This window comes from Athene noctua, chromosome 5, assembly GCF_965140245.1.
Source record: "Athene noctua chromosome 5, bAthNoc1.hap1.1, whole genome shotgun sequence".
Taxonomy (NCBI): domain Eukaryota; kingdom Metazoa; phylum Chordata; class Aves; order Strigiformes; family Strigidae; genus Athene; species Athene noctua.
In genome coordinates, this window is record NC_134041.1 from 54,350,194 (window position 1) to 54,375,012 (window position 24,819).

Genomic DNA, 24,819 nt, shown 5'->3' on the forward strand with positions numbered 1-24,819 from the left:
TAATTCTCTGTTAATTCTGGACTCTCCAAGGGGCTGATGCCGTGCATGGACACTTACTGAGTGGTGGAAATACAGCTTGGTATTTGGAGCCATAACTCGTACTGGTCACAGCAAGGACTTTTAACTAGATACAACCTTGTGCCAGAGTCCCTGTCCTGGTACAGGACACAGTGAGCTACTGTCCCACGCACTAGAGCTGCCAGTCTTTGCGCTAGCAGTGTTGTCACATATGCTCATTGAGGTATGGCTGAAGTGGATGTAGTGCACAGACACACGATGGGAGTGTTCAGTGAGTTGGAAGATGTGATTTACTGAATGAATATTTAGAGTGAAATCCCTATATGCATATATGGCCAAAGGACTTCTGAGGTGAAAAGAGGGGCATGAGTTCCTTTGTAGTGAGCAAAGGGAAGAGGTGGTGCTGAGGGTACTGTTATGGACAAGAGTTGGCAAGGACTACCTGGGTAGAGGGGAGATTGGTTTGTGAAGGCTGTTAGCCAAAGAAGGTCAGTCTCTATATGCTGCTGCTTTGTAACAAAAAGGGACCAACTCTCCCCTCTCTTCACTGACTAGAGGGGAATCCAAAGGAGGCCAGGCTCCTTGGACTAGCTTTAACCTTTTAAAAGAGAGGAAACATTTAAATATAATGTCGAGAAAAGGCTTTATGGAACTGAGTTCTCAGCCACTCTTGAGTAATCTTGCTAAAGAGGCTACCTTGTTTTATGGCTTTCAATCTACTTTGCACAGAGTATTAGCAATTATCCCATAGGGAACAATCCTGTATTTTCTGGATGAGCTAATAGGCCTCTTGCATCTCTAATTTCTATTGTGCTGTGAAGATGTGGATGATTGTTATTAAAGGCCGTGAGAAGCAACTGGTCAGCTCATTGCCAAACTGCTATAATTCATGGGTGTTATACATGGGCTGCAGTTTGCTTAACACTGCAATCCGTGTATTCTAAATTGTTTCCATAGTGCTTGGCCAATAAAATTACAGGTTTATTATGTTCGTGCGGATCTCTTGTTTAATCAAGAATGCCATGCGTGCTGTGAATGCTAAGCTGTTGCTCTAAAAATACCCCTTGTTCTCTTGGTGTAAGAGCGTGTGAATCAAATTGGTTTTATTTTTCTTTTATGTTTGAATGTAATTCCAGTATTCTTGAATGTGAAGGCCTCATGGCATCTGCAAGTACTGGCAATAGCTGTTCAAGAGTGCTCTGTGCTATTCTGACTGTAAATTGCTAATCTGAGGCATTTAAAACGTCGTGGGTCAATTTTCCATCTTCTTTCTTGGGAGGAGAAAAAAAATAATGCAATGGAGTTTAAAACTGTTATGTAGCTGCATCTATAGTTAGGAACAGATACGTAGTTAGGCAGTTGCCTCTACATATGTGGTATAAAAAAAAAGAAGAAGAAAAAAGAGAATGTGCAGTGTTTTGGGAAGTAGAAGTCAAAGACTTTAAATGGAGTTCTGAGTGTATTTTAAAAGTCACCCTCTGAATTCAGAAGAGTAGAGCTGAGATTGGGTTAATTTTATTTTGTTGTTTTAAGTCATCACTTACTTCCAAGACCTAGGGTTTTAAGAAAAACAAAATGCAACAGTCCATGAGAGATGACTTGAGCTCTTTGATGCAGTAGAAGACTCTGTGGTGCTCCAAGAGCTCGGTTCAAGCCTGAGCCCCTGATGCCTGTTTGTTGTAGCATTGATTTTCTAATGAGAGCTGCTCTGACTGTAGTAGTCTCAGGGAGGGGTCTGTGGAGCTGTTGGAATCAGTCTTGTTCTGGTGTAGTTACTGGAGAGGCCTGTATCAATTGCCTCTTGAAAGCCTGGAGTGGATAGTGCCTTCATTCTGATGTGTTGTGTATGTGAATTCACAACAGGTTATGCTGTTCCAGTTACTAGCTTTGCTGAAGATTATCTTTGGAGTGCTTGCTGTTGGTCCTGCTGTAAAAGGACCCAGAGAAATATTTCTGATTTGGGAGGTGCTTTATAAGAAGTAGTTCATGGATGATCACTTTTGTGAAAGGACAGTCATCAAATCCAAGGGCCTGTTTGCCTTTGTTTTTTCTTTAGTCTGTCACAGCTACTTAAAAGACTTGCTGCTCACCTTTTCTTACATGTGCATCTTGCCAGGTAAGACGAAGAACCCGTACAGAGTTGATATCCTGACACCATCAGCTTGAATCAGTCCTCTGTTCCAGACCATGCTTCAGCCTCTGGCAACGTTTGGAGCTCTAATCCTTCACCACCTCAACATTTACTCATGAAAAGCATGTTGCTGTTTGTCTTTGAACTTCTTTGGAGCAGGTGCTTGTCATGATGAACTTCTGCACAGTCACAAAGGCAGAACAGGAGACTTTTTGATCTAGTTTATGTTATAGTTCTCTGTTTGGAGGCTGTTATGCTTATTAGAATTATTCCTAACGATGGGTCTGCAGTCACCATATAATGAAATTTGATGCGGGGGGTGAGTTTGTTCACTGAGGGATCACAGAGAGAGAACTCACAGTGGAACTTGTGGAGATGACCTAGCTTTAGCTAGAGAGGAATTGGCACATTTATTCCCTAGTGCCCTATTCGAGATTTTGTGGTCATAAATCATGCAAGAATGGAATTGAATTTCACCTTCAGATAAGTCTTGTCACCTCTCTCTGTCTTTAGTGCTGTCCAGACTATTGCTCCTTTCTAGTCTAGGCTCTAATAAAACCGGACAAGCTGGTGTGTCTGGCCCATCTCCAGCCTATGTTTTCATTTTGGAGCAGGTGCGAATCTTCAGTTCTATTGCATAGTCATAACATGCTAGAGAAACTGTGTGGCAAGGAGAGAGGAGGAGGTGGGGAGTGTTTGAAGTCCCGCTCCTGTGTTCATGAAGACAGAACCTTGCAGCATGGTTGGTGAGGGAGAGAAGAGGATAGTCCAGTAGAAATCCAGGGCTTTTGAGGTAGCAAAGAGAACAAAGCTATCACAGACCTTGCATAATGGCCATTACAGATCTTGTTTAGTCAATTTGCATCTTCCTTTGTCTCCTTGTGCAGCCATTCCCTGTTATGTTCCTCAAGGGGCAGAAGAATTTTTGGAAGTTTTGAGAAACTTCTGGTGCTCAACTGAGAACATGCCAATGCTATGTATCCTACTCAGTCAGTGGGACTATTCATGTTATTTAGAGCCCTTCTGCAGTGATGGGCCGTTTTTGATGTCTCAGTACAACATGCAAGCCAACCCTACAGACCATGTATTTGAAACTCCTTGAAAGTTATCTGGAGACCCTGAAGAACTACACAGTATTTTGATAAAATATGAGACTCTTTCTTCTCCCTTTTCTACCTCCAGGTTTTGGGTCCCAGATGTTCTTGTGATGGTGAACAGAGCTAATGTAGGTGCTAGCAGAGCAAAGCACTGAGCCTTCTCTTTAAATCTGTCCTTTGTCATGCGAGAGTGACAGGGATCCATCTCCTAGGTTATAGCATCCTAAATTCTGATCTTAAAAGCAGTTCCAGTTTAAATGTCAGTCAGCAGTCCCAGTTGTCATAACTGGGATTCTTATGAGGAAGGATACAGATGGTGGCTTGAAATGAAGACTGTGCTTCAGTTTCTCTATGGGCTAGAGGGCAAAAATTTTTCAGGTCCAAACAAATTTTTAAATCCTTAAGTAAGAGGAGGAGGTTGATGTTGCAAGGTCAAACCTTCTGAAAGTGTTCTACTTCAGTGAGGGTTGCAATATGGAGTGAGTAGGTATTTTCATCTGACGAACTGCCCCTGGGCCCCAGTGACCCCTAAAAGGAGCTGCAGAAGTCACTAGTGCTTTGGATTTCTGCAGTGGTGATTTGCCTCTTTTATACAGTCTGTGTGCATAATGTAGAATCTGTACTTCTGAATTTCCTACTTTTACAGCTTTGAAATTCTCAGCCATAATGTTGCATTAAAGGAGATCTGAATTCAAGTTCCTCTATTTTCCCGGCTTCTTTTTCTTCAAGTAACAGAACACTTAAGTCTGTAAGAAAAATTGCCCTTGACAGCTTTAACTGCGCCGTTCCACATCTCCCTGTGTCGACATTAGCACAAGGTATTCCTAAAGTGGAAAAAATATATTCTCTTTCTTGCAGAACTCAAAAACAGATGAATGGATTTTTTTTTTCTTAATTTGCCCCCTAAAATTGCAATATTGGGCTGACACCAGAAGTTATGATTTTATTGTGGTTCGTGACACATTCCTTCTTGCTTTTCCTTCCCCTCCCCTGCCCCTAAGTTGGTGCCAGTTCTTCAGCGGACAGTTTTTTGGGGCAGAGCGGGGAAGGAAGGTAGTATGGGTTTTTGCCTTTTTTTTTTTTTTTTTTCTTTTTTCTTCCTACAGGGTCAGATTTTAAGCAAATATATTTTACCTGTCTTTAGGAAATACTCAGAGAAAAAGACTCACTGTGTTATCTGTATCATTCTTGCAAAGCTTCATTTCCTTGGCAGGCACAGAAATGGTAACTGGCTGCTTTGGAAGATAGGTTGTCTGGCTTGAGACACAAACCAGAGCTCTGAATTGGGGGTTCAGGTCCCTCTTCTGTCTTGACTCTCCCTCTCAGGCCCTGGGTATATACCAGGGCTAAGTTCACGGAGTGTGGCTATTGTGGCCTCTTGCTGCCTGGAGGAATCCTTAGCCTTAAGTTAGGTTCCCATGGTGGGGCATCTTAGGGTCCTGCTCTTTCAGCTGACATGGAAGGAGGCATTCCATCAGTCCCTTGAATTCACAGTTTTGAAATCTTCATGTGGCCAAGCATGAAGGAGGAGAAACTACAGTGTGTTCCTTCTGTTAGGCAGTACAGCACCTGCTCACATTTCCCCTTCTACTTGCTAGGAGGCTGCTTTATCTTGGGGTGAGGCTGTTTACAGGCTATTGTGATACAGGTCATGTACATTTTTGCTGATGTAGCTGCAATCTGAAATAGTTAAATGTCAGTTGGAGGCAGACCTGAACCCCATGACATCTGCGTACTGTGAATGTCCATCAAACGGCTTATACAGTTCTTTGAGTTATCAGGCAGAATCCAAACAACTCTGACCCCGTGGTGCTTAGGGTGGCTCTCTGGAGGGGATGGTGTGCAAGCTTGGATGCCTTATAAGGAAGGGAGAAGCTGAATTTTGAATTTAAGAATTATCTATCCTCTGTTCTGTTGCATAATTTGGAAGCTGTTGCTAGTGTCTTGCATAAGCCACTTTGCTGTTATCATACCTGTTCCTCTGGATCCATAGGAAGAACAGAAGCTGTTTTAGTGCCCTTAGGTGGAAGATGTTATATCTGGCTGACTCAATGTGGTGTATGTACGCAGAGGAATCATTCCCAGACCAGTTTCTGGAAATAGTTAGTGAGCTAGATTTCATGAAGGTCTGCTTGAGTATGCCCTTTAAAGGAGATAACATCAGGGCTTCAGGGGTGTTTGGCATGAGCCAAGGAGCTGCTCTGCACAGGAACAAAGACAGACAATTGCCCAAAGAGAGTTTGTTTTCACATCAACAGATGAAAATGATTTTGCTTAACTACTTAATGATACAACACAAATAATAATAATAATAATAATAATAATAATAATAATAATAATAATAATAAAAGCTGTGTAGCTGTGGCACAAGTTTGGGCACTGTGGTGAGGATGAAACATATGCACATGATGAATACAGAATAAAAATGAAAATAAATATAATAAATATGCTAAAAATAAAGCATAAAGATTAGTTCAAATGAATATCAGTAGGAAAAGGTGATGCTAGGACAGATTTTGACCTTACCACAGCTGAGCCACTAAGTTTCAAAGTAGGTTTGGGCATCTGCAGATAGGAACTGCTGCATAAACATAGGTTCAAGGTCAGAAGAGTACAGTCAGTTGGACTGACTGCGATTTTATTACCTTAATATATAAGATAATCAGATCATTTAATCTTTGTGGAATCTATAATAACGTAAAAAATATGTTAATTGGCTAGTTAGCACTCAAACTATTGCTTCTGACCTTTTGTCTATGTAGAGCCCTGACTCGTGCTTGTCTTTTACCTCCAGCACTTTCCTATTCTTTGTGTAGTCCTCAGCCTGACTGACCCAAGCTGTCTGTGATAGTTACTCATATATTCTAAACTACCACTTATATTTTTATCTTATGAGAATCATTGCAGGAAGAATAGTTCACTTTCCCTTTTTAATTATATTTATAAATATAATATATATATTCAAAGAATTATGATTAAATCATGGGTTTATACTAATGTGTTACACTCATTCAAGGTTGGGTAGTGAATGGGGAGGAAATAGAAATATTGGACTTTAGTACCTGCAGTAACCTTAACAGAACAATTTTGCTCATTTTTTCCTCTGTGCCTACACTTGCCACCTGGCAAACTTCAACAATCCGTATTTCCCTGGACTGTTGCAAGGAAGAGAATAAGCCAAAGTCTAAGGTACTTGGATTTGTTGGTTATAAGGATACAGTGGTAGGAGTGGAAGGTCTTTTAACTGGCTACTAAAAGCAGATGCAAGGGCTTGTCTTCCAGTAGGTACATCCTTTACTTTCATGGTAACATCTGTGAAACTCTAACTTCTGGGCTATTTCCCCTGAAGGGAGAAGGATGTTTTCTCAGAGTAATATTGTTCAGAATTAAATAATATTGTCTCAGAATAACATTGCCATCACAAATTAATCTCCTTGCAGGTGAGTGAGCTGGCATCAAAGCTGGGAATAGAGTGGTGAGGCTCCAATGTCCTTCCCTGCTCTGAGTGCCAGGGCAGTGACCAGACTGCACTGCTGTCACGGTCGCTTCTCCAGCATCCATCCACTGCTGTCGTGTTGAAGGCAAGGCTCCGTGTTTTAGGGAGCACAACAGGCGTGTGTTTCTGTGGCATGGCACCTGATTCCCTGCTGCTGTTCCCCTGTGTTAGCAGTGGGGCATTTTCACATGAACAAGTAAATCTTTGTGTCATAGACATGAGGCTGGAAAAGACTTCAACAGGTTATTTAGTCCATCTCCTGTCCCTGGGGAGAGAGGCAATCTCTTGCCCATTCTCCGTTCAATGCCAATTATTTGAGTTGCTAATTGGAACCTGAGGAAGGTCAGTAATAGTTATATATGTATATGTACATATGGGGGGAGAGAAAGTGTGGAGGAGTGAGAGTTCCTGTGTAGAGCCTGGAGTCTGAAATGGAAGAATAAGCAGTTTGAATTTTCTTGAAAAATCAGCTTTATGGGAGCTTTTTTCTCTTCCTTTCAGAAATGGCTTAGACACAAAATTCCCCATATAGTTTAGCTTCCTGTATAGAACCAGTTAGTCTTGCCTTCAGTCCTCAAGAAAAACCCTCACCTGTCCTGGGAGTTTATGACATCTCAAAGGACTGTGCTGTCTTACTTGCTGTCAACCATTTTTTTTCTTTTTTAAATTGAGACCTGTCCTGTGAAGGTAATGTACTTACTTGCAGTTCAAGTCATTCATTCCTTTCAGGTCCCCATGTCAGAAGCTTTAAGTAGCCTTTCAGTAGGTATATGACTACAAAGAGTAAAATTGCTGCACAAAATCTGCTGGTTCGCAGATAGTATCCGGAGATAACTGGAAGAACAACAGAGCCAGCAAAGTTACTGGGGCCTTTTTTTCATCTTCTTCTTGAATTTAGGTAGAGATGTGCACACAGCAGCTTTAAAAGGAAGGCAGAGAATGGAAAAAAAAGATAAAATTAAATTTCCCAATGCTTTGGTGGAGATTTCTTAGTAAGGGGGAAGAATTGGGAGATATAATCCAGCATGGGTTGCTGAATCAATAAAAATAAATTATGAGTTCTTTGCTATCACCTCTTATAATGTATGATAGGGGACCCTTAAATCATATCACTACCTGCCAGGAGAGATTGTATTTATGTTTAACTGAGTTACACAGAGATAAAGCTCAGGCTTCTGTTATTTTAAGCAATCTAGATGTCTTTTCTGGTGGGAATGTGTGTTTATGTGCAGCAAGGCCATCTTGAAGAGCTGGGAAAGAATGTGTTTTGTCAGGGAGGTGGGTCAGATAACCTGGGGTGTCTTTTCTCCCTCTGACTTCTCTGACTAGTGCTACTTGCTAGCTGCTGACAGTATTGCTGTACCCACCCTCCCCTCTAATGCATTTATTTGTAAAGGTCTGGAATTCTACTTAAATGTCTCCTGTGTTTTACTGCTGTCCTTAAAAACGTGACTAATTCACCACACCTTTCCCAGACACTCTCTATTGATGCTGTGTGGCTAATAATTCTAAAAATGCTTAACTTTTATGGAGTGATTTTTTTATCCCACCCCTGCAAAGAGGACAAAGGCTTTATGTTCTGAACTGGTAGCTATGTTTAGGGCTCTACTGTAGCCTCTGGGACAGAATCCAGCTGCTCTTTAAGGGCTGATAACCTTTCTGGAGGCCTTTCTATTATTTCTTTAGGAAGGAGGTGTTAAGAATGTGGTTGTAATTTTTTTGTGTATGTGTGTGTACTAAAGATATGCAGGAGGTATATTTCCTGAAACTGAGGCACGATTTACCTGTGTGTCTTTTTTTTCTGTTTCCTTGGAAAAAATGTGAAGCATACTGCCTAAGTTTTACTATGTAGTGGAGATGGAAGAGCAATGTGGCTCACTTGTAGATGCTATACAGCTAGTGGCTATGAATACCCCTCATTTGAGTGACAATTGGAACCTGTGGTTTGGGAGGAGGAGAATTTGACTTCTTTTCCCATGTTACTTTCAAACTTTATAGTCATGAGTCCTGGAAACATTAGTCATTGCTTTGGTGGTGGTGTTACTCAGCTGCATTCACAAACACTGTATGGACTTCTATGTGCAAGGCACTTCTGAGCTAAGTTACAGTTCCTGCACCAAAATGCTTAAGACTAAAAGCATGAGAAACTCTGTTGGGTTCAATTCAAAATCCTTTCTGGATTTGTGTGAGCCCAGAAAGGTAAATTCATGACACGAAGCAGTGTCTGTGTCAGTGTTGATGCCAATTTCTCTGCTTTTTCTCTGACAGGCTGGGCTTGCCCTTGAACTGCCAAAGGAGAGAACCAACATACAAGAGTCCTGCCCTGCTCCTGCTGGTAATCGCGCAGGAGGAGGGAGTTGGGCTTTCCAAAGCTGGCTCTTTCTGCAAAGCACTGTAGTCGTTTTAGTTATTTTCCACTCTCAGATTCTGTTCATTCACTGCAAGCCCTGTAATTGGGAATTTCAATCTGCTGCTTACATCCCGAGGGCTCTTTTGTGAAGATAATGTGATCTGTCTCTAGCATCCCAGGAGAATCCATGGGAAGACTTCTCCCTGGCTCCTGCTTATTCTGCTGCCTGATTTACATTGAAAGGGAGGAGAACAGGGGACAGAAAGAGCATACAGTGACAGTTTTCATACTGGGAAGTGAAAAGCAACACAGGCAAAGCCAGGATTAAAGGCACGTATCTTTCTTTTAGTTACTGGTGCTTGTTTTGAGGACAAATTTGACAGTCTCAGCTGTTCAGAGATCACAAGTTCACTGGAACATGTTTTGCTTTTGTGTGTGATCCTGGGACTTGTCTCTTTCAATTTCAGAGGGTTCTTTTGCCTGCACTGCCTGAAGCCACCCACAGATCGTTTTCATCTCTCTTGAGATTAAAAAAAAAAAAAAAAAAAAAAAAAAGGTCCTTTGCTGCCGCTTAAGTTGGCATCACTTTACTCTTGCAAAAGTGCCACTCTGATTTCCAGTGGGCAGGATTTGGCCTGTGTTTGTTGTTAGTACCTCTGCAGTTTTCTTCTTGTGTTTTAGGATGTATTCCTTAACTGCTAGTGTCTGGAAATATGTTTTCTTCAGACATGCTCACCAGGCAGGGGAAAAGAAAGTAGATTGATATTTAAGGTGTGTGTGTTCTTTTTTTTGCTAATTGTTGTGTTATTGTGGGTGAACTTGGATTGGTGCTTTATCTTTCAGGTGATGCTTCTGAACTTAAATTAACTACATGTGTTGAAGTGGATTATTTCAGCTATGTTGAATTCCTGGATGGAGACTTTTTTCAGAATAAAGTGGTCTTTAATTTGATTTTTCTGATGTATTTGCAAAATGAATTGAAGCAAACTCTTAAAGGTTGATTTGGATTCTTCTTCCTGAGTGTTTCCATGTAGAGAAACACTTAATCTCTCTGCCTCTGGTTCCTCATCAGTAAAACAATGATGACATTACTTGCCTTGTTTCACAGTGGGGATGCTTGAAGAATCTGTTAACACCTGTGGAATATAAATTCCTCACCTGGGGAGTTTTGTAATAATGCTGTATTCTTCTCACAACTGGAGATGGCACTCCTGGGTATTAGCAACTGCCCTTAGACCTCCAGGGTAAATGGGGATGGTGATGTGTAGTGTGATCACACACATATGTTTTTGAGGGTCTATTTGTATGAAGTGATTTTTGTGGGACCAGGGTTATGTAGTAATTGTTTTTGAGAATCACTGATCTAGGAAAACACTTGTATTGGAATAGAGTTAATTTTCTTCAGAGCAGCCTATGTCATGCTGTGTTTTGAATTTTTTGGCTAGAACAGTTTTGATAACACACTAGTGTTTTAGGTGTAGCTGAACAGTGCTTCCACAGTGTCAGGTTTTCAGTTTCTCATTCTGCCTGCCTTAGGAGCAGGGTGGGGGCAGTCAAGAACTTGGAAGGGGGAGCAGCTAAGACAGCAGGCACGAATTAGCCAAAGAGATATTCTGTCCTATATAATATCACCCTCAGCAATAATAACTGTGGAGAGGTCTTTTTCAAAGTAGCCATTGTTCAGAGACCAGCTTTGCACTGGTCTGCTGTGGGAGGCAGTCAATGACTGCCTTTGCATCATTTGGTTTTTGTTTTTTCACTCTTTCTTTCACTTATTAAGCAGTCTTTGTCTGGAATTACAAGTTTTTCTCACTTTTGCTCATCTGGTTCTCTCTTGCATCCCCTGGGGTGGGGAAAGAGTGAGTGTGTCTGTGTGGGTGCTTAGTTGCTGGCTGGTGTCAATCCACCACACACTTAAGCACAAATGTATGTTGAGCATGTAAACAATCCTCATATTCTGAGTGTTTATAAGGGGAAAATTAGGCTGATATTGGTGACTTTTGCCTGAACTAGCTTTGAATGCAGAGGTTATATGAAAAACCACCTTACTTAGCAAATTTGTCACCCTGAATAACTCTGTGAGTTTGATCAGTTCATCTTTAATTGTTAATTTTGTGCCTTGAAAAATCACAACTACAAAAACCAAAAAGAAAGAAACAGCTAGGGACCTCCTAGAGCAGTGCTGCTGGCTTTTATATCCCAGAGCATTTTAAACCAATTTGCCTTCAGCTGTGAGCAATTTACTGATACTGGTTCCCAGTAGCTGTGGCTGTTCACATTTTAAAGTTACTTGTTGGATGCTCTTGCTCTCATATGGATTGGGGAAAGGCAGAGGAAAATTACAGACAAGCTTCCTGTGGGTGCAAGAAAAGGTTACAAATATCACGGAAATCTCGGTTTGTAGGCAGGAGACCCCAGCATGCCAGGGCAAGTGACTGGAGAGGTCTTATTTTTCATGTATAAATCTGTCCGCAATTTCTTTGTTGTGCTGTGCGCTGCTCAGTGCTCATCCCTTTGCTCATTGTTAATTACACTGGGTAAATATGTGGACAGGGCTACTGATGAGTTGTGTTAATCTCTGTGCTGATATAGCAGGATCACTTAGAGAGGTGATGAATCTTACGAAGTGGATCAGTGTTGGCCTTTCAGATGTCTACCTGAAATGATCGCATACTCTCTCTGGCTGCTGTGCTCTTCTCATTCCTGTCTCTGAGTGTTGCCTGATACAGGAGCATGACTGCCTCTGATATGGCACTTTTCAGTTATTCTGAAGTTCATTGTCAACCTGCTGAAGGAACTGCAGTGCCTTTACACTCTAGTTTCTGGGAAACAGTTATATATTCCACTGTGGAATATATGCAAAGCACTGTGCCAGTTTAGAATTGGCAAGATCTGGAGGAGGGTTTAATGAACTAAAGTAATTTTCCTTCATAGTAAAATTTTATAGGTATGAAAGATTGTTACACCACCAAATACTCTGAACAGCTTCTGAGCACTTCTCTGATTTATGGGCTCAGAGATTCCAAATAATTTTCTGAACAATAGGGATCTCTTCAGGGATGTGTTTTCAAGATTGAATGAAATTTGGGCTACCATTTCTGGTTATATGTTTTCTGCTTTCATGCCAGTCAAGTTGTGGCAAGACTCAAGGCTGCTGGAGTAGGCATTCTTGGAGATTTTCTGGTCTTATTTTAGAGATGTGGTCTAAGACATTAAATCTGGATTTAGTGGTTCAGTGTACTATACAGCATGATGGTGGGATTTCTCAGTGCCAGAGACTCTTACTCTGTATTGTAGTATAAGCCATTGAAGCTAAATAATTGACAGGGGTTGGCATTTTTGTCATGCAAGCTGTATAGCAGGGTACTCAGCAGACAGTGTAGTTTTGGAAAAACAAAAATACATGAACTGTGGAGAAGGGGGTGTGTGTGTAAAATAAAGAGCATAAAGAAGTTCTTGCAGGACTGGAACATCGCTTGTTTCCAAAGAGAAAATATTTTTTCAGATTATCTTTTTTCCATCCCCACTTCTGTCTAGAAAACCAAAACAGTTTATTGAATTATTCAGGTCATTTAGTTTTGTGTAAGCTCAGCTTGAAATTGTGTTTTCCAGAGGGTTTGTACTGCCTTAAGGGAGCTGTAATTCAGCCTGGCCTATTTTCTCACTCTGTCCTGCAGGCTGGTTTTCCTTTTTTTCATTTTCAAACAGCTGAGCCTCTTGGTGCCCCGAGGGGCACCTGCTCCTGGAGTGTCCTGGGAAGCACATTGAGGTCCACAGGGGATGGGGAAATTTCACATCTGAGCTGTATTCCCTGGAGTGAGCAGTATGACCCTGGAGAAACAGTTCAGCATTGAGCTGACTTGAAATTAATTTTGGGAGATTGGTTTGATGAACAGAAATAGTTTAATTTGGCACTATAAGAGTGTTTTCTTATTTTGTAAAGAATGCTTTAGTGTCAGTTTTTGCTGTTTCTGAATCAGTATAACTCGGAACTTTTTTGGTTTTATTTCTTAGAGTGAATTATTTTCATCATAAATTAAGTTGAAGAGTAGAAATTTTCTATGGGATAGCAATCCTAGATTTCCCTTGGTTTGGGGGAAGAAAATGTTTTTTTGAAATAGTACATTAAATATGAAATCTCCAATTTTTAATCTAATTCAGCTTTTAAAAATCAAAAACATCAAGATTTTCATGCAAAATTACTCTGGCACAGAAAAGCCACGGTTATTCATTAGCATTGACAAAAACAAGCTAAGCTTCTTCAACTACAAAGTAGAAATCGGAATCAAATGTCTCAGCTTGAATCAGTAAGGGTTTTTTCTTTATCGTTTTTTTCTTTTGTCAGAATTCAGTTTTGGAAAATACGTCCAGTGTTTTTTCCATTCTCTTTCAACTAAAGCATTCAAACAACAGAATGTCTTAGAAAATCTGGTACTTGTCCACGTCTGCCGCTGATATCCTTGCTTCTAGTTTCTTCTTAGCATGGTTGCGGCAACATGATGTGGAGGCCTCAGAATAGCCTCTTGAAATGCTTTGAAGTTTCCTCTGCAATGCTGTTGTCAAAAGCACCCCATGAAAAGAACTCGGGAGCCAGCTGTGCCTTTCAGGCTTTGATTTGTCTTAACCGCATGTGACACTTCTTTAGTAGTTACATTTGCTCCGCAGTCTCGCGAGGCAGCGTTGTGGGGGAATTTGCTTTCAGGGCTTTTCTTGGGGAGGTTTTGTGTTCGGTCTCTCCAATCCTCTCTGGTTTTCAAACTCCCAAACCACTCCACGAGTTGCCTTTATTGAATCTGAAATGTCTTGTCCCAAAAGCAAGGGGGGACAGGGTAGAGGCCACGTGGGGTTGTGGTGCAAGGGTCTGTCTGTCCTGGGCATGTGGCGAGTGATTTTATGGACAGGTTGCTGTAGGTGACTGTACTGTGTATTACCACTGCCTCAGGCAACTCCTGCTATTTCCTGGGACCCTTTGTGAGGTTTAACTGTATCCCAATGCTCATGCTGTTGCTTTCAATGCATTAACAACAGGCAGAGCTGGATTTTTGTTAGTCATCCTGGGCAAAAATCCAGAAAAGCCGTACTAAACAATATGCTTTTACTTTGGATTTATAACCAGGAGCTGAGTAGGATTCAACCCACTCCTATAAAGCTGGTGTTATCCTGTGGTTTGCAGGGTTTATAATAGGTAAGTGACATCTTAGAAAATACAGGGCATAGGAGATCTGCAGAGAGGGACACGAAGAGCTGGGAGAGTATGGATGTTGCCTTTAGTTGTAATTGCAATTACTCTGTTTAAATTTGACCAGGATACAGAGATTTTTACTTAATATGTTTAGGGTTAGATCCAGGATCTGCTGAACTCAACAGAAGTCATCCTGCTGTCTTCAATGGGATTAGGCTCTGAAACTGGAAAACTAACTTTGGGAACCCTCACCATAGTTGTAGCAATAAGAAGACTGTAATATCTGTCAGGGCAGGGCTTGTGCTGTGGTACAAGGCCTCCTAGAAACTCTGGAGAGGGGTCCTGTATGAGTCCCTGTGGGAATATAAGAAATGTGCTAAAAATGTCACACTCATCAAGTTTTAGCTGGGAGCAGGCTGCGCTGCTTCCTTCAGTTGGTGTAAGGGGAGGAGGCATACAAACCTTGGTTGCTGCAACTTGCTTCCCCCTTTATATGGGAAGGTGTGTTCAGTGTTTAAGTTGCGATAAAAAGGATATGGTCCTCGTTTCCCCACTGCACAGCATCGGTTTAGGTTGACATGGGCTCACATATGCTGACTCAAATCTGCCTGGCAGGTTTCTTTTCACACCCTGCTGGAAGCAGCTTGGCTTTTATCTTCCTCCTAAAGGTCTCTGCGTGGGGAAATAAAGGGACAAAATGCAATCAAGGACGGGGAAAGTGAATCCAGTGGAGAGAAGAATGCTCAGAGCATCTATTCTAAAGCCATTAAATCGGGCACTGACTGCATAGTCACGTACCAAGGTCCCTTACTATTTGAACAGGTCTCTTCCCAGTATTATGCTGACAGTAACTGACTGCTACAGCCATTGTGATATTGATTAATCCTTTGGCATTTTTCTTCAAAGCTTTAAATGCCTCAACCAGCAGCCTTTCAGCTGGGAAACCTAAATGAAAGGTGTGGTGAGTCCCACTGCTGTGGGAGGAGGAAGAGGCAGACAGATGTGGCTTTTGTTGTAGAAAAGATCCTTGTTGCATAGGAAAACATTAATTAAAACTCAACCCTTTGGGTCACATCTGTCATTCGGACCCATCTTTTAGCAAAAATGTGAAGTACAAAACCAACAACCCCCCCCCCCAAGTACTTAGTAAAAATTTCCCTAGGTGCTTTCACAGCCCAAGCAGATGCAAGGGGAAGTAGTCTGTATCCTGAAAGGACGCAACAATGCTGAAGTGTTAAAAGGATGCAAACCAGAAATTAAGAGATGCCCCAGAGCTCTTCCTGAGGCTAGTCCCATAGGATCTGAGGGACTGAACTGTGTGACATTAAAAAAGCAAGGAGCAGATGTTCAAATGCTCTCAACGTTCACTGAGGAACCTCTATATTCTTCCTGCAGAAGCTCCCATCCCATCTGAGCCTGGGAGCTTGCACTGCCGCTCACAGTTTATGCTTACATAGCTGCCTTTCTGGGAGAAAGGGTCATTGGGGGATGTAGCTGGTAACTAGGAGATTACATTTACCTTTGAAATCTGCAGTCAGAGCACCAAGGATATCAGAGGAAAGTTATATTCTCCTGTGGTCCCCCATGTACTGCTTAACTGCTCTGTCCTCCTACCTCAGTTTTGCAAGGGCATGACTCAGGAGTGTTCATGGCTTGTCAGAAAGTTAGTGGGTCCTGAAGACTCTGACTCTTTCAGCACTGAAGGTACAGCTGAAGTTGTCTTGTTTAGTGTCCAAGTTGAATGCCATGTTCTGTGTCCCTCTATTTTACAACTGCAGAAAGGTGGTAGTGTGTGGAAATTCCCATGCTCCCCGAGTCAGTGACAGCAGATAGAGAACAACAAAGCTCATTCTGGGCAAAATGGGCTGTTTTGCTGGATAGAGATCTTCATAAACAAACTTGCCAATCCTTTCCATGGAGACTCACCAATTTGTGGTAGCACCTTGAGAAACAGCAACAGTTGACTATAATTTCTAATTGGGCTGTTGGGTTAACAAGGGTGCATCCAATTCCATCCCTGACCTTGAATAATCACAGTTATAGAGAGGACAGCTCACGACGTTTGATTAATTCCTGTTGACATGTTTTATTTCAAATGCAAAAAACATTTTGAGACTAAAATAAACGTTACTGGTTACATGATGAATTAAGATAATGATTTTTTTTTTTTTTTAAATAAACTTACTTGAGCCTATAATACTGCAATTTTAATGGATAAATGCTAAGCTCTCCTTTGGGTGATTTCAGATGCCTTGTGTATTGTTACACAGTCTAAAGGAAAATTTTTTTCTTTCTTTTCCTTTTCTCTTCCTCCCTCCCTTTCCCCTCCCTAGGTGATTCTCATTCTGACAAAGCTCTATGACTTCAACTTGGGGAGCGTTACAGAGAGCTCACTGTGGAGGTAAGTGGATTGTAGAAATCACAGTAACTGTCATAGAGGGGTTGCACTCTGTCTATTATAAAACTGGAAGGCTGAGCAAGAAGGGTATCTGAGTTGATCAGGGGAGGAGGTAGGAGGGAATCTGAGATAACTGGAGTTGCTTTTTGGAAAAGGGACACATGATTAAGAACATGTTGCTTTAATGAAGTGGGATCTGCAAACGGGGGTTTCTTGATGTAAGGACACTTCACTGGCACACAGAGGGGCTTGCCTTCATTCTTGCCTTTGTGTATCCTTAGACAAGTCCCTTTATTCCTCAGTGTCTCCGCTATGAAGCGGGCAATGAGATGGTCTCTGTAGATGGTACATGCTTGCTAGAACAATGTCCAAGATGGTATACAACACGGTGTGTGATATAATCTCATCTGATTTTAGCCACATTCTTCAGCCCTGTGATCTGAGATAGTCATCTTGGCAGTGAATCTGTGTTGCCTTGGGCTGTAAGGACCGTAGCCACTGAAGGACTAGACATGTCAGTGAGGTACTGGTGTCTTCTCTGTGGATCGATTTGGATGGTGTCATGTACCTGACATGCTTCTAGTCTGACATGGGAGATGGAGTGTCCTGGCCTAGGGAAGCATGCTGCTGGACTGAGTGTGTCTTTGTCAGTTTTTGTGCATTTAAATAAAACGCCAAAAATCTCCCTCCCCTCCAAAAACCCAAACTCACCTCTATAAACAGGTGAGTTCTCCAACACCTGAAATCACCAATAGTTTCTCTCTGTTGGGGATCGCTCTTCCGCCTAGCATCCTGCCTGCGGTGTGGAAAGTGTATGCCTCTAACAGAATTGTTAGGTGTTTTTTACCCTAAGGACAAAAAAAGGCAGCCAGGGATTGGGCGAGACCGAGTGCCTTGTGTCAGATTTAACCGGTGTGTTACAGCAACCTGCTCAAAGTGTAGTTGGTGGAACTGTTGATGCATTGTTGCCATTGCTCTGGGTGTGAGCAGCTTCTTGGCAGATGATTTCTTGTATTTCCCAGCTAATTTAAAAGCCACGGTTTGGAGCAGACTTTGGGCATGTGCTGCAGGTTTAGTCCCGTTAATGTATTTAAGGGTTAATTGTTCAGTAGAGCTCTTGAAACTTCTCAATTTGAACAGTACTTCCAAAGCCTAATTGCACTGTACCATGGTAATCTGCAAAAGTATAAATAACTATGCAGCTAATAAGAGAGAACACAGTCATTTCCACTTACCCTGGTACTTTTCAAGGTATTAAAGCCTTAAAAAACTTTTCCCTCTTTGCCTAATAAGTACAAATGAGACTGTGATTGTACTTTAAACGTAATTGCCAAGCAATCTGCTCTGCATAATTAATGTAACAAGCGGGCAAACCGTGTCCTGATACTGAACTCAATGTTACCTGAGCTCAGTAGAAAGGTACTAGCAACATCCCTTTCAGAGGTTTCCCAGAGTGACAGAAATGCGGTTTGTCATCAGTACAGCTGAAGAAGGCATCCAGTACTTGGTCAGCTGGGGAAACACACTGATTTGTGTGTTTCAGTGTGTCTGGGACACGTCTGCATCTTTTCTCTAGGGAAATAGAGGCCAGTGTTGGGGCTTAGAGATGTTGAGAAGTCAGAACTTCCTGGGTTCTCATCCAAGGTTTGGGAGGCAAGCTCAGGGTAAGAGCTAGTATGTAGAGTTCCTGGCTCTAAACCTTAGTTTCCTACCTGGAAAATTCAGGATTAAGCCATGTTGTATTTCAGTGAGCAGTGTGGAATCTTACAGACGGGCTATGAGTTTCTTTGGAAAGGACATTGTAGAAATGCAAATAGATACTAAGTGGAAGCAATAAGCCAAAAGAAAGACTCATTTTTTTAGGATTTTCTGTTCTATTTGCACATTAAGGCCTCTGAATCTTTGCATTATTTAAATTGGTACTTTTCAATATTTTATTTTAATTTTTGAGACCCTGAAAATTTCAAAAGGAGGATCTGTCTTTGCAGAGTGAATTTAAGCTTTCTGGCAGTAGGTTTGCTTTCCCTAGTTACTTTTTGTAGACTCCTTCAAAGCCATCTTTGAGCCCCCAAAACTGACAGGTCACAAACTGAACGCAACTATCAATTATCAGAAGGAGGTCTGGACATTTCTAGGAGATTGATGTTTTGAATTGTTTTCCCCCCCCCCCCCCCCCTTCCTGTTTTCTGGGAATATGACACAACCTTTCTGCTAACCAGGAGTCCTGCCCATCTGAGCAGTGGTGCTGCATGATATCTATTATGTACATTTGGCAAACACAGTTGCTTCCACAAGAGAGGAGTGGCTTTTGTGGCAGAGAGCAATGAATCACATGGCAGGGCTTCAAAGGATGCTAAGATAGAGCAGAGTGCAATGCAATCTCCAAATATTATCTTGCCTCTGCCTGCTTCATGCATCAAAAGCTTTTTCTCAGTTCCCCCTGGGTTATAGCATGAGAGGCTTCTTTTAATGGAAAACTGAATTGCCATATAAGAGAAATTTCTAATCCCTGCATCTAAATACAAAGACAAGTAAATCAATAAGAAAACATCCTGAATGTAATTAAAAAAGGGAGCGAGACCAAGAGAGGGAGAAAGGAGAATTAAAAGTTATGTTGGAAGCTGTTCCTACATCAGGCTGATAGGAATTTAGACAGAGGAAATGCTAGTCATCCTTTGAATGCAGGAACACAGACATTGCTCTAATAAGCAAATTCATGCTTCTGAGGCCCAAAAAAATCACAGAAAAGGCGTCGATTGCTACTGAAGCAGCCAGCCTTGAAGGAGTCAGTTTCAAAGAAAACACCACCACCCCCCCCCCCCCCATCCACCCAGCCACACCCCTGTCCCTTGTGAATGACATCTCTTCTTGGTCACAAGAGATACCTGTCAGTTTTGGTTTAGATTTTTTTTTTTTTTTTCTCACCGAATTGAGTGGAGATGATCGTTTTCCTGTGAAAGGGAGCTACTTTATTGCAGTTGTACTTGTGATGGTGTGAGACATCAGTATCTGTGGAGTCTTTGTAGGTCAGCAAATATAACTGTAAAAATTATTTAAGCTTTTCAGGCATGCAAACCCTTCATCAGTTCTCATTGCCTAGCAAAGTATCTAACTGGGTAACTGAGAATCTAGCTACATCCTGCCTGCCTGAAGTGAAAATTGGATTTAGGGTTGGACACATCATTTCTGCAGAATTCCCACCCCAACATTTCTCTATCAACAAAAGGAAAACTGTTCTCCCTCTTAATCTGTAAAATTATATAGTTTTGATTTAAGTGCTGTTGGAATACCTCTAATTCCCAGACTCTCTATAGGCCAGAGTCCCTGCATCAAACTTCATTGGCCGTGATGAACTGTAAGCACACAGGAGTGATTTGTCACAAAATATGAACACTCTGTTAATAGTAGGGGCCAGGCTGAATGAGAGGGTTAGATATGCAAAATATGGTGTCTAAAAGGCACCGTTCACAACCAAGAGTTGAAGGTTTGGGTAAGGGGCTTTTTTGGCCTATTTTTCTATTGCAAATCTCAGGCAAATTTTGTTAGGAGGAGGAGAGAAGGGAAAGTCTATTCAGTGGCTTATTTCTTCAAATGTGTGTGTTCATAACACTTCCAAATCTGACCATAGAAACTGTGATTGCAATAAATGAGTTTTAGTTTCAGGTGTATGTTGTTTGGATATATGAGGAGTTCAGTAGGTTATATGGTGGTCAGTAAGTCCTTTCATTAGTTAATCTTGTTGCTGTCCAGTGGTTTCCTTCTTGTGTTGTGAGTGTGAATAAACAGGAGGAATCTGTCAAGCTCCTTTTCTTATTCTGTGTGTGGGAATTTCAGATTTCACACGTTTTACATTCAAAGGAAGAGCCTTGTGACCGTTTCCTTGCTTGTTGCTAGTCCTGTGTCCTGTTTAAGCTGTACAGTATTGAGACAGGGTTATGTGAATGTGACATTCTGGGTAAGTAAAGGTGTTATTGTAATATTTAAAATGTTTTCAACTGTTTCAGCCAGCGTAGGTTGAGCAGTTATTTCTGTTAAGAGAACAGGAATAAGAATTTTTCCACTGTTGCCTTTTTTAGTATCCAGGAACAGTTATATTTATTTGGATTGCCGTAGCTAAAAAGATAGCCTCCATCCCAAGGGAGCTTTCAATCTCAGATGAAGACAAAGAGACAACAGGGCAATCCAACAGACAGGAGAAGTGCAAGTTAGCAGGGCAGTATTTATGATCAATGTGATAGCCATGACTACAACACATCAGCTAATTAGGCAATGGGGAGTAGTTCAGATTTTCTTCGAAAGTGCAAGCACTTGCATGTGTCAGCTCTGAAGTCCCTGCTACCATTTTACCCAACCTTTGATGGGTCCCTTGGAGTTCCCCTCCTCTGGCTGTGGTCCCGGTTAAATTATCTGATGGTACATAATGCTGGCCCATGCATTAACCCATACTCAAATCTGTGATTGACTCTTTCTGCTTAAGAGGCTAAAATGCTGATGAAGGAATTTATACAAATATGCCTTCTTGATTTCTTGTTTATTGACCAAGAAATTATGTTTCCATGGCAGCAGTCAAAAATCCCCAAGCATTTTGTGACTCTTGTGGCCACTGTACCTGAAGAGGTTGGTCTGTCGTCTTAGCCTCTGTGTTGAGTTAAAAGAACAACAGAAACTTTTAGCTTTTTAATAAAGACAGCTGCAACTCCCAGCAGCTGCAACTCCTAACTTGGAACTGAGAGGAGTAAAACTTCTCAGCTTGGTTGCAAGCTGCCTTATATCTTGCATTGCTCTTTCATTCAGTTTTGTTTGAATTACCAAAGGGCTTTATGCTGTTCCTCCTATGTCCTTGCCTCTTCTCTAGAGATACTGCAGGAAAGTGACCATCAGTATGTTTCAGTATATCTCTAGCATTTGTTGCCTCTGCAGAGTTTCACAGCTCACGATTTCTGAGACCTAGGTTCATGAATTGCACATGGAGCTGGCTTCACATAGGGCTTTTCTGTAGGTGCTAAATGGTGAATGTGGTATGAAATGCCATGTCTCCCCTTTGGGAACTAGGACTTAGTTGTAGCAGCCTCTAAAATGGGTGAGTAGAAAGGCAATGAGTAGGACATTGAAGAAACCTGACTCAGATTTCCATATCATCCTCTGTGAAACAAGCTAAACCTGAAATAAGTCAGGGCGCAGTTAGAGCTTGCTTAACAGTGTTTCTGTCCCAGTGGCAGTGCATTATTTACACTGTGGTGCTGAGAATGGCAATTTCTGGTTTGTGCCACAACCTCTTGCTCAGTACTGCTCAGGTTCCACATGTTTTGCAATGGGGCATTGTAGTTTTTCTGGAATTTGTTGTATTGAAATGCAGTCTCCAGGCAGCCACCATGACCAGCTGACATCTCCCTGCAGTATTGACAAAACTGATTATATTTACTTTTTCACTTTTATGCTGGTGACATGCATATTAGATACATTTTATTTTCTGGGGTCTGTATTCAGGCATCAAGTCAATGGAGCTGGTTTTCAAATTAGTAATGCTTCCCATTATTGCTCTTATTTGTCATTTTTTAACAATGTTATAAAGTGCAGAAATCCTGTACTGATGATGAGGAGAAGGGTTTCTTATATCTGCAATCAGTCATCAGGGCATGGAGGGAAGTAGCCAGATGGGTGTGCAAGCATATCCCTGGCCTCTCTTGGATTTGAAAAGCAGACTGCCCAAAAGTCTGGCATTACCACTGTTGTTGTTTGTTAGAGTGTATTAATAGCCTAGTTTGATGGTGGCTAGTTTTTTTCAGGCTATGGGAGCCACCTCTCAGAATCTTCATGACTGAGAGCTGCTAGGTGTAGACTATGTTTGCTGAAGAACTAAGCGAATGGCAAACTGCAGCAGGTGACTGCAGTATGAGATAGGAGAGTTGTTCCTCAGGGCTCACAGCACCCTGAGTTGCAATTAGTGTGGGCGTTCAGCAGCATCCCAGTTCTTAACCTCTAGTATTGCTGATTTGTCTTTTCCCCACAGCGGGTGATTCAGTTTACCCTGGCGCAGTGCAGCCTGGCTGTCACTCACAGATGCCATCTTGACATGGAGCCATACTTGAACTATTTGGGAAAGGCATAGTAGCTGCATGTGGGCTGTTCCTGAGCTAGCTGCTCCCAAATGAAGATCATGGCCATTTAATAGAGAAGTTCTTTGACCCAAAGAGCTAGGTAGTCACTAGCTGTGAAAAATAGAAAATGGAGCATTCTAGAGCTACATGAAAATTTTTTATGTGTTCTCATGGCTAAATTCCTGCTTATTTTGGAGAAACAGGTCTTGTTTTCTTGCTCAGGTTGACACACAAGGTTTGGCAGAGGCTCCTGACATCTGTATTTGTTCAGCTGTACATGTGTTGCAGCAGGCATTGGAAAGTGGGTCCCAGTTAATAAACAAGAGCAAGAGAGAAAGTTTTACAGGTGAAAATAGCTGTTGAGTGTCAGCAAGGAGACACGCTGATGAGTAAAGGGCATTGCATAGTTACACTGTAAGGATGCTAAATGTTCGTAAAAGGCTATACATACAATGGCTTTTCTGTGCTCTTTTCATAACTATTAAAAGCGATAAAGGGGTGGCTTACCTTCCTTGTGTTTGCTGGTTTAGGGGGATACCTGTGACAAAGTTAGAAGTTGCAGGTTATCAGGTGGTGATAACCACTGACCACCTTATCCTACTGTGTAAGTGAAGCTATTTGAAGGAACTAATTATGTCCTGATTGAAAATGTTTTTCCGGCTTGAGGTGATTCGTCATCCTTCCAGTTGTGGCTCTCCAAAGGCCTAAACAAATCTTTTATTGTGGACTTCAGGAAATGTACATAAGGGATTGTTTGGATTTGCTTGGGCTGTGTGTGGCTGAATGTGAAGATCCATGAGAATTTAAAAAAACCCCACACCACAAAGCAACAAAAAACCCAAAACAAAAAGGAAAGAAAATTCAAGGGGTGGACCAGAATGAACTATATAGGTTTAGCCTTCCTTGAATGTTCCAGACAGTCCCAGGTGGTGTCCGGAGCATATAGTCTTTGCAGTTCAAAATGGAAGCAGGTGCTCTCATTGCAACAAATGGATAACATGAGTTAAAAGTGTTTTAAACACTTGTTTCAGTAACCAGTGAAAATTAACAGGCTTATCTTAAATTCAGGGCTATGTTTTAGAGTTAGGTAAACTCATTAATGGTAACAAAAATAAGACCTCATACTTTAATTTTTTATTTAATTCTTTAAGTATATGACTAACTTCTGGAGAGAAGTTTAATTGATCTCCATGTTGCTTACCTAGACCTATTATGTCCCACAGGATTTTTCCACAAATGAATAGTAATGGTCACACCTCTACTTTCTAATGGTTTGTTGCTTTAACGAGCAACCACATTCATGTTACCTCAGGGATGGTGGGGACCAAAGGGAGCAATGCAAAATCATGTGAAAAATAGCCTAGCAAATGAGTCTAAAAGCTTTTGTATGTGTCTTGAGGTGGTGTGTAGATCAAAGTACCACCTGTGCTTATTAAGATGCCTGAGTCATGTTGTTTCACAGAGCTCATTTGTCTTTCATGAACCAGCCTTCTGGCTGGTCCATTTGTTGTGTCTCTTAATTGCTCCATCAATGACCTTTCTGTGGGGGTGGGGATATCATCAGACAGGGGACCTTTTGGATTTATTAATTTTTTGTTTGCCAAGAAAGCGCTGAGACTAATTGCCAAGACTTCCCAGAAGATATTAGTTTACAAATTTTAATGACACTTATGATTTATTAATATGCTTCCCCCTGCATCTGCTCATCCCTATTCCTTGGTGGAATTCCTGCTGAATCGGAGAGAATTAATAAAAACAGAACTGCAGATTGTAATGGTGTTTTAGCTAGGCTGTTAATTAAAAAAATTTACCAATATTCAGAGTGGTTTATTCATATCGGTGATTCTCTGAAGACAGAAGTAAGCCTTGGCTTTGCTTACATTCTGCCCCAGAATCTTGATTTGGTGAGGGTGTTGCATGGTGGCGGCACAGAGGTTCATGTTTACATGTACATGTAACTCACTGTTCAACAGGTGCTACACATCCCGACTCCGTGTTTCATTCACAGATCTTTTGCAGCTTGAAAGTGGGGGCTGCTTTGGTGAAGTT

At 41.5% G+C, this 24,819-nt stretch overlaps 1 protein-coding gene across 1 annotated transcript in view; it reads left to right on the top strand.

Moving 5' to 3' along the window:
- Nucleotides 1-24,819, top strand: part of SORCS3 (sortilin related VPS10 domain containing receptor 3) — a 309,741-nt gene that overhangs the window by 84,405 nt on the left and 200,517 nt on the right. The window contains exon 2 of the mRNA XM_074907682.1: nt 16,608-16,675. Coding sequence (XP_074763783.1) covers nt 16,608-16,675 — 68 coding nt within the window. The remainder of the gene's footprint in view (nt 1-16,607; nt 16,676-24,819) is intronic.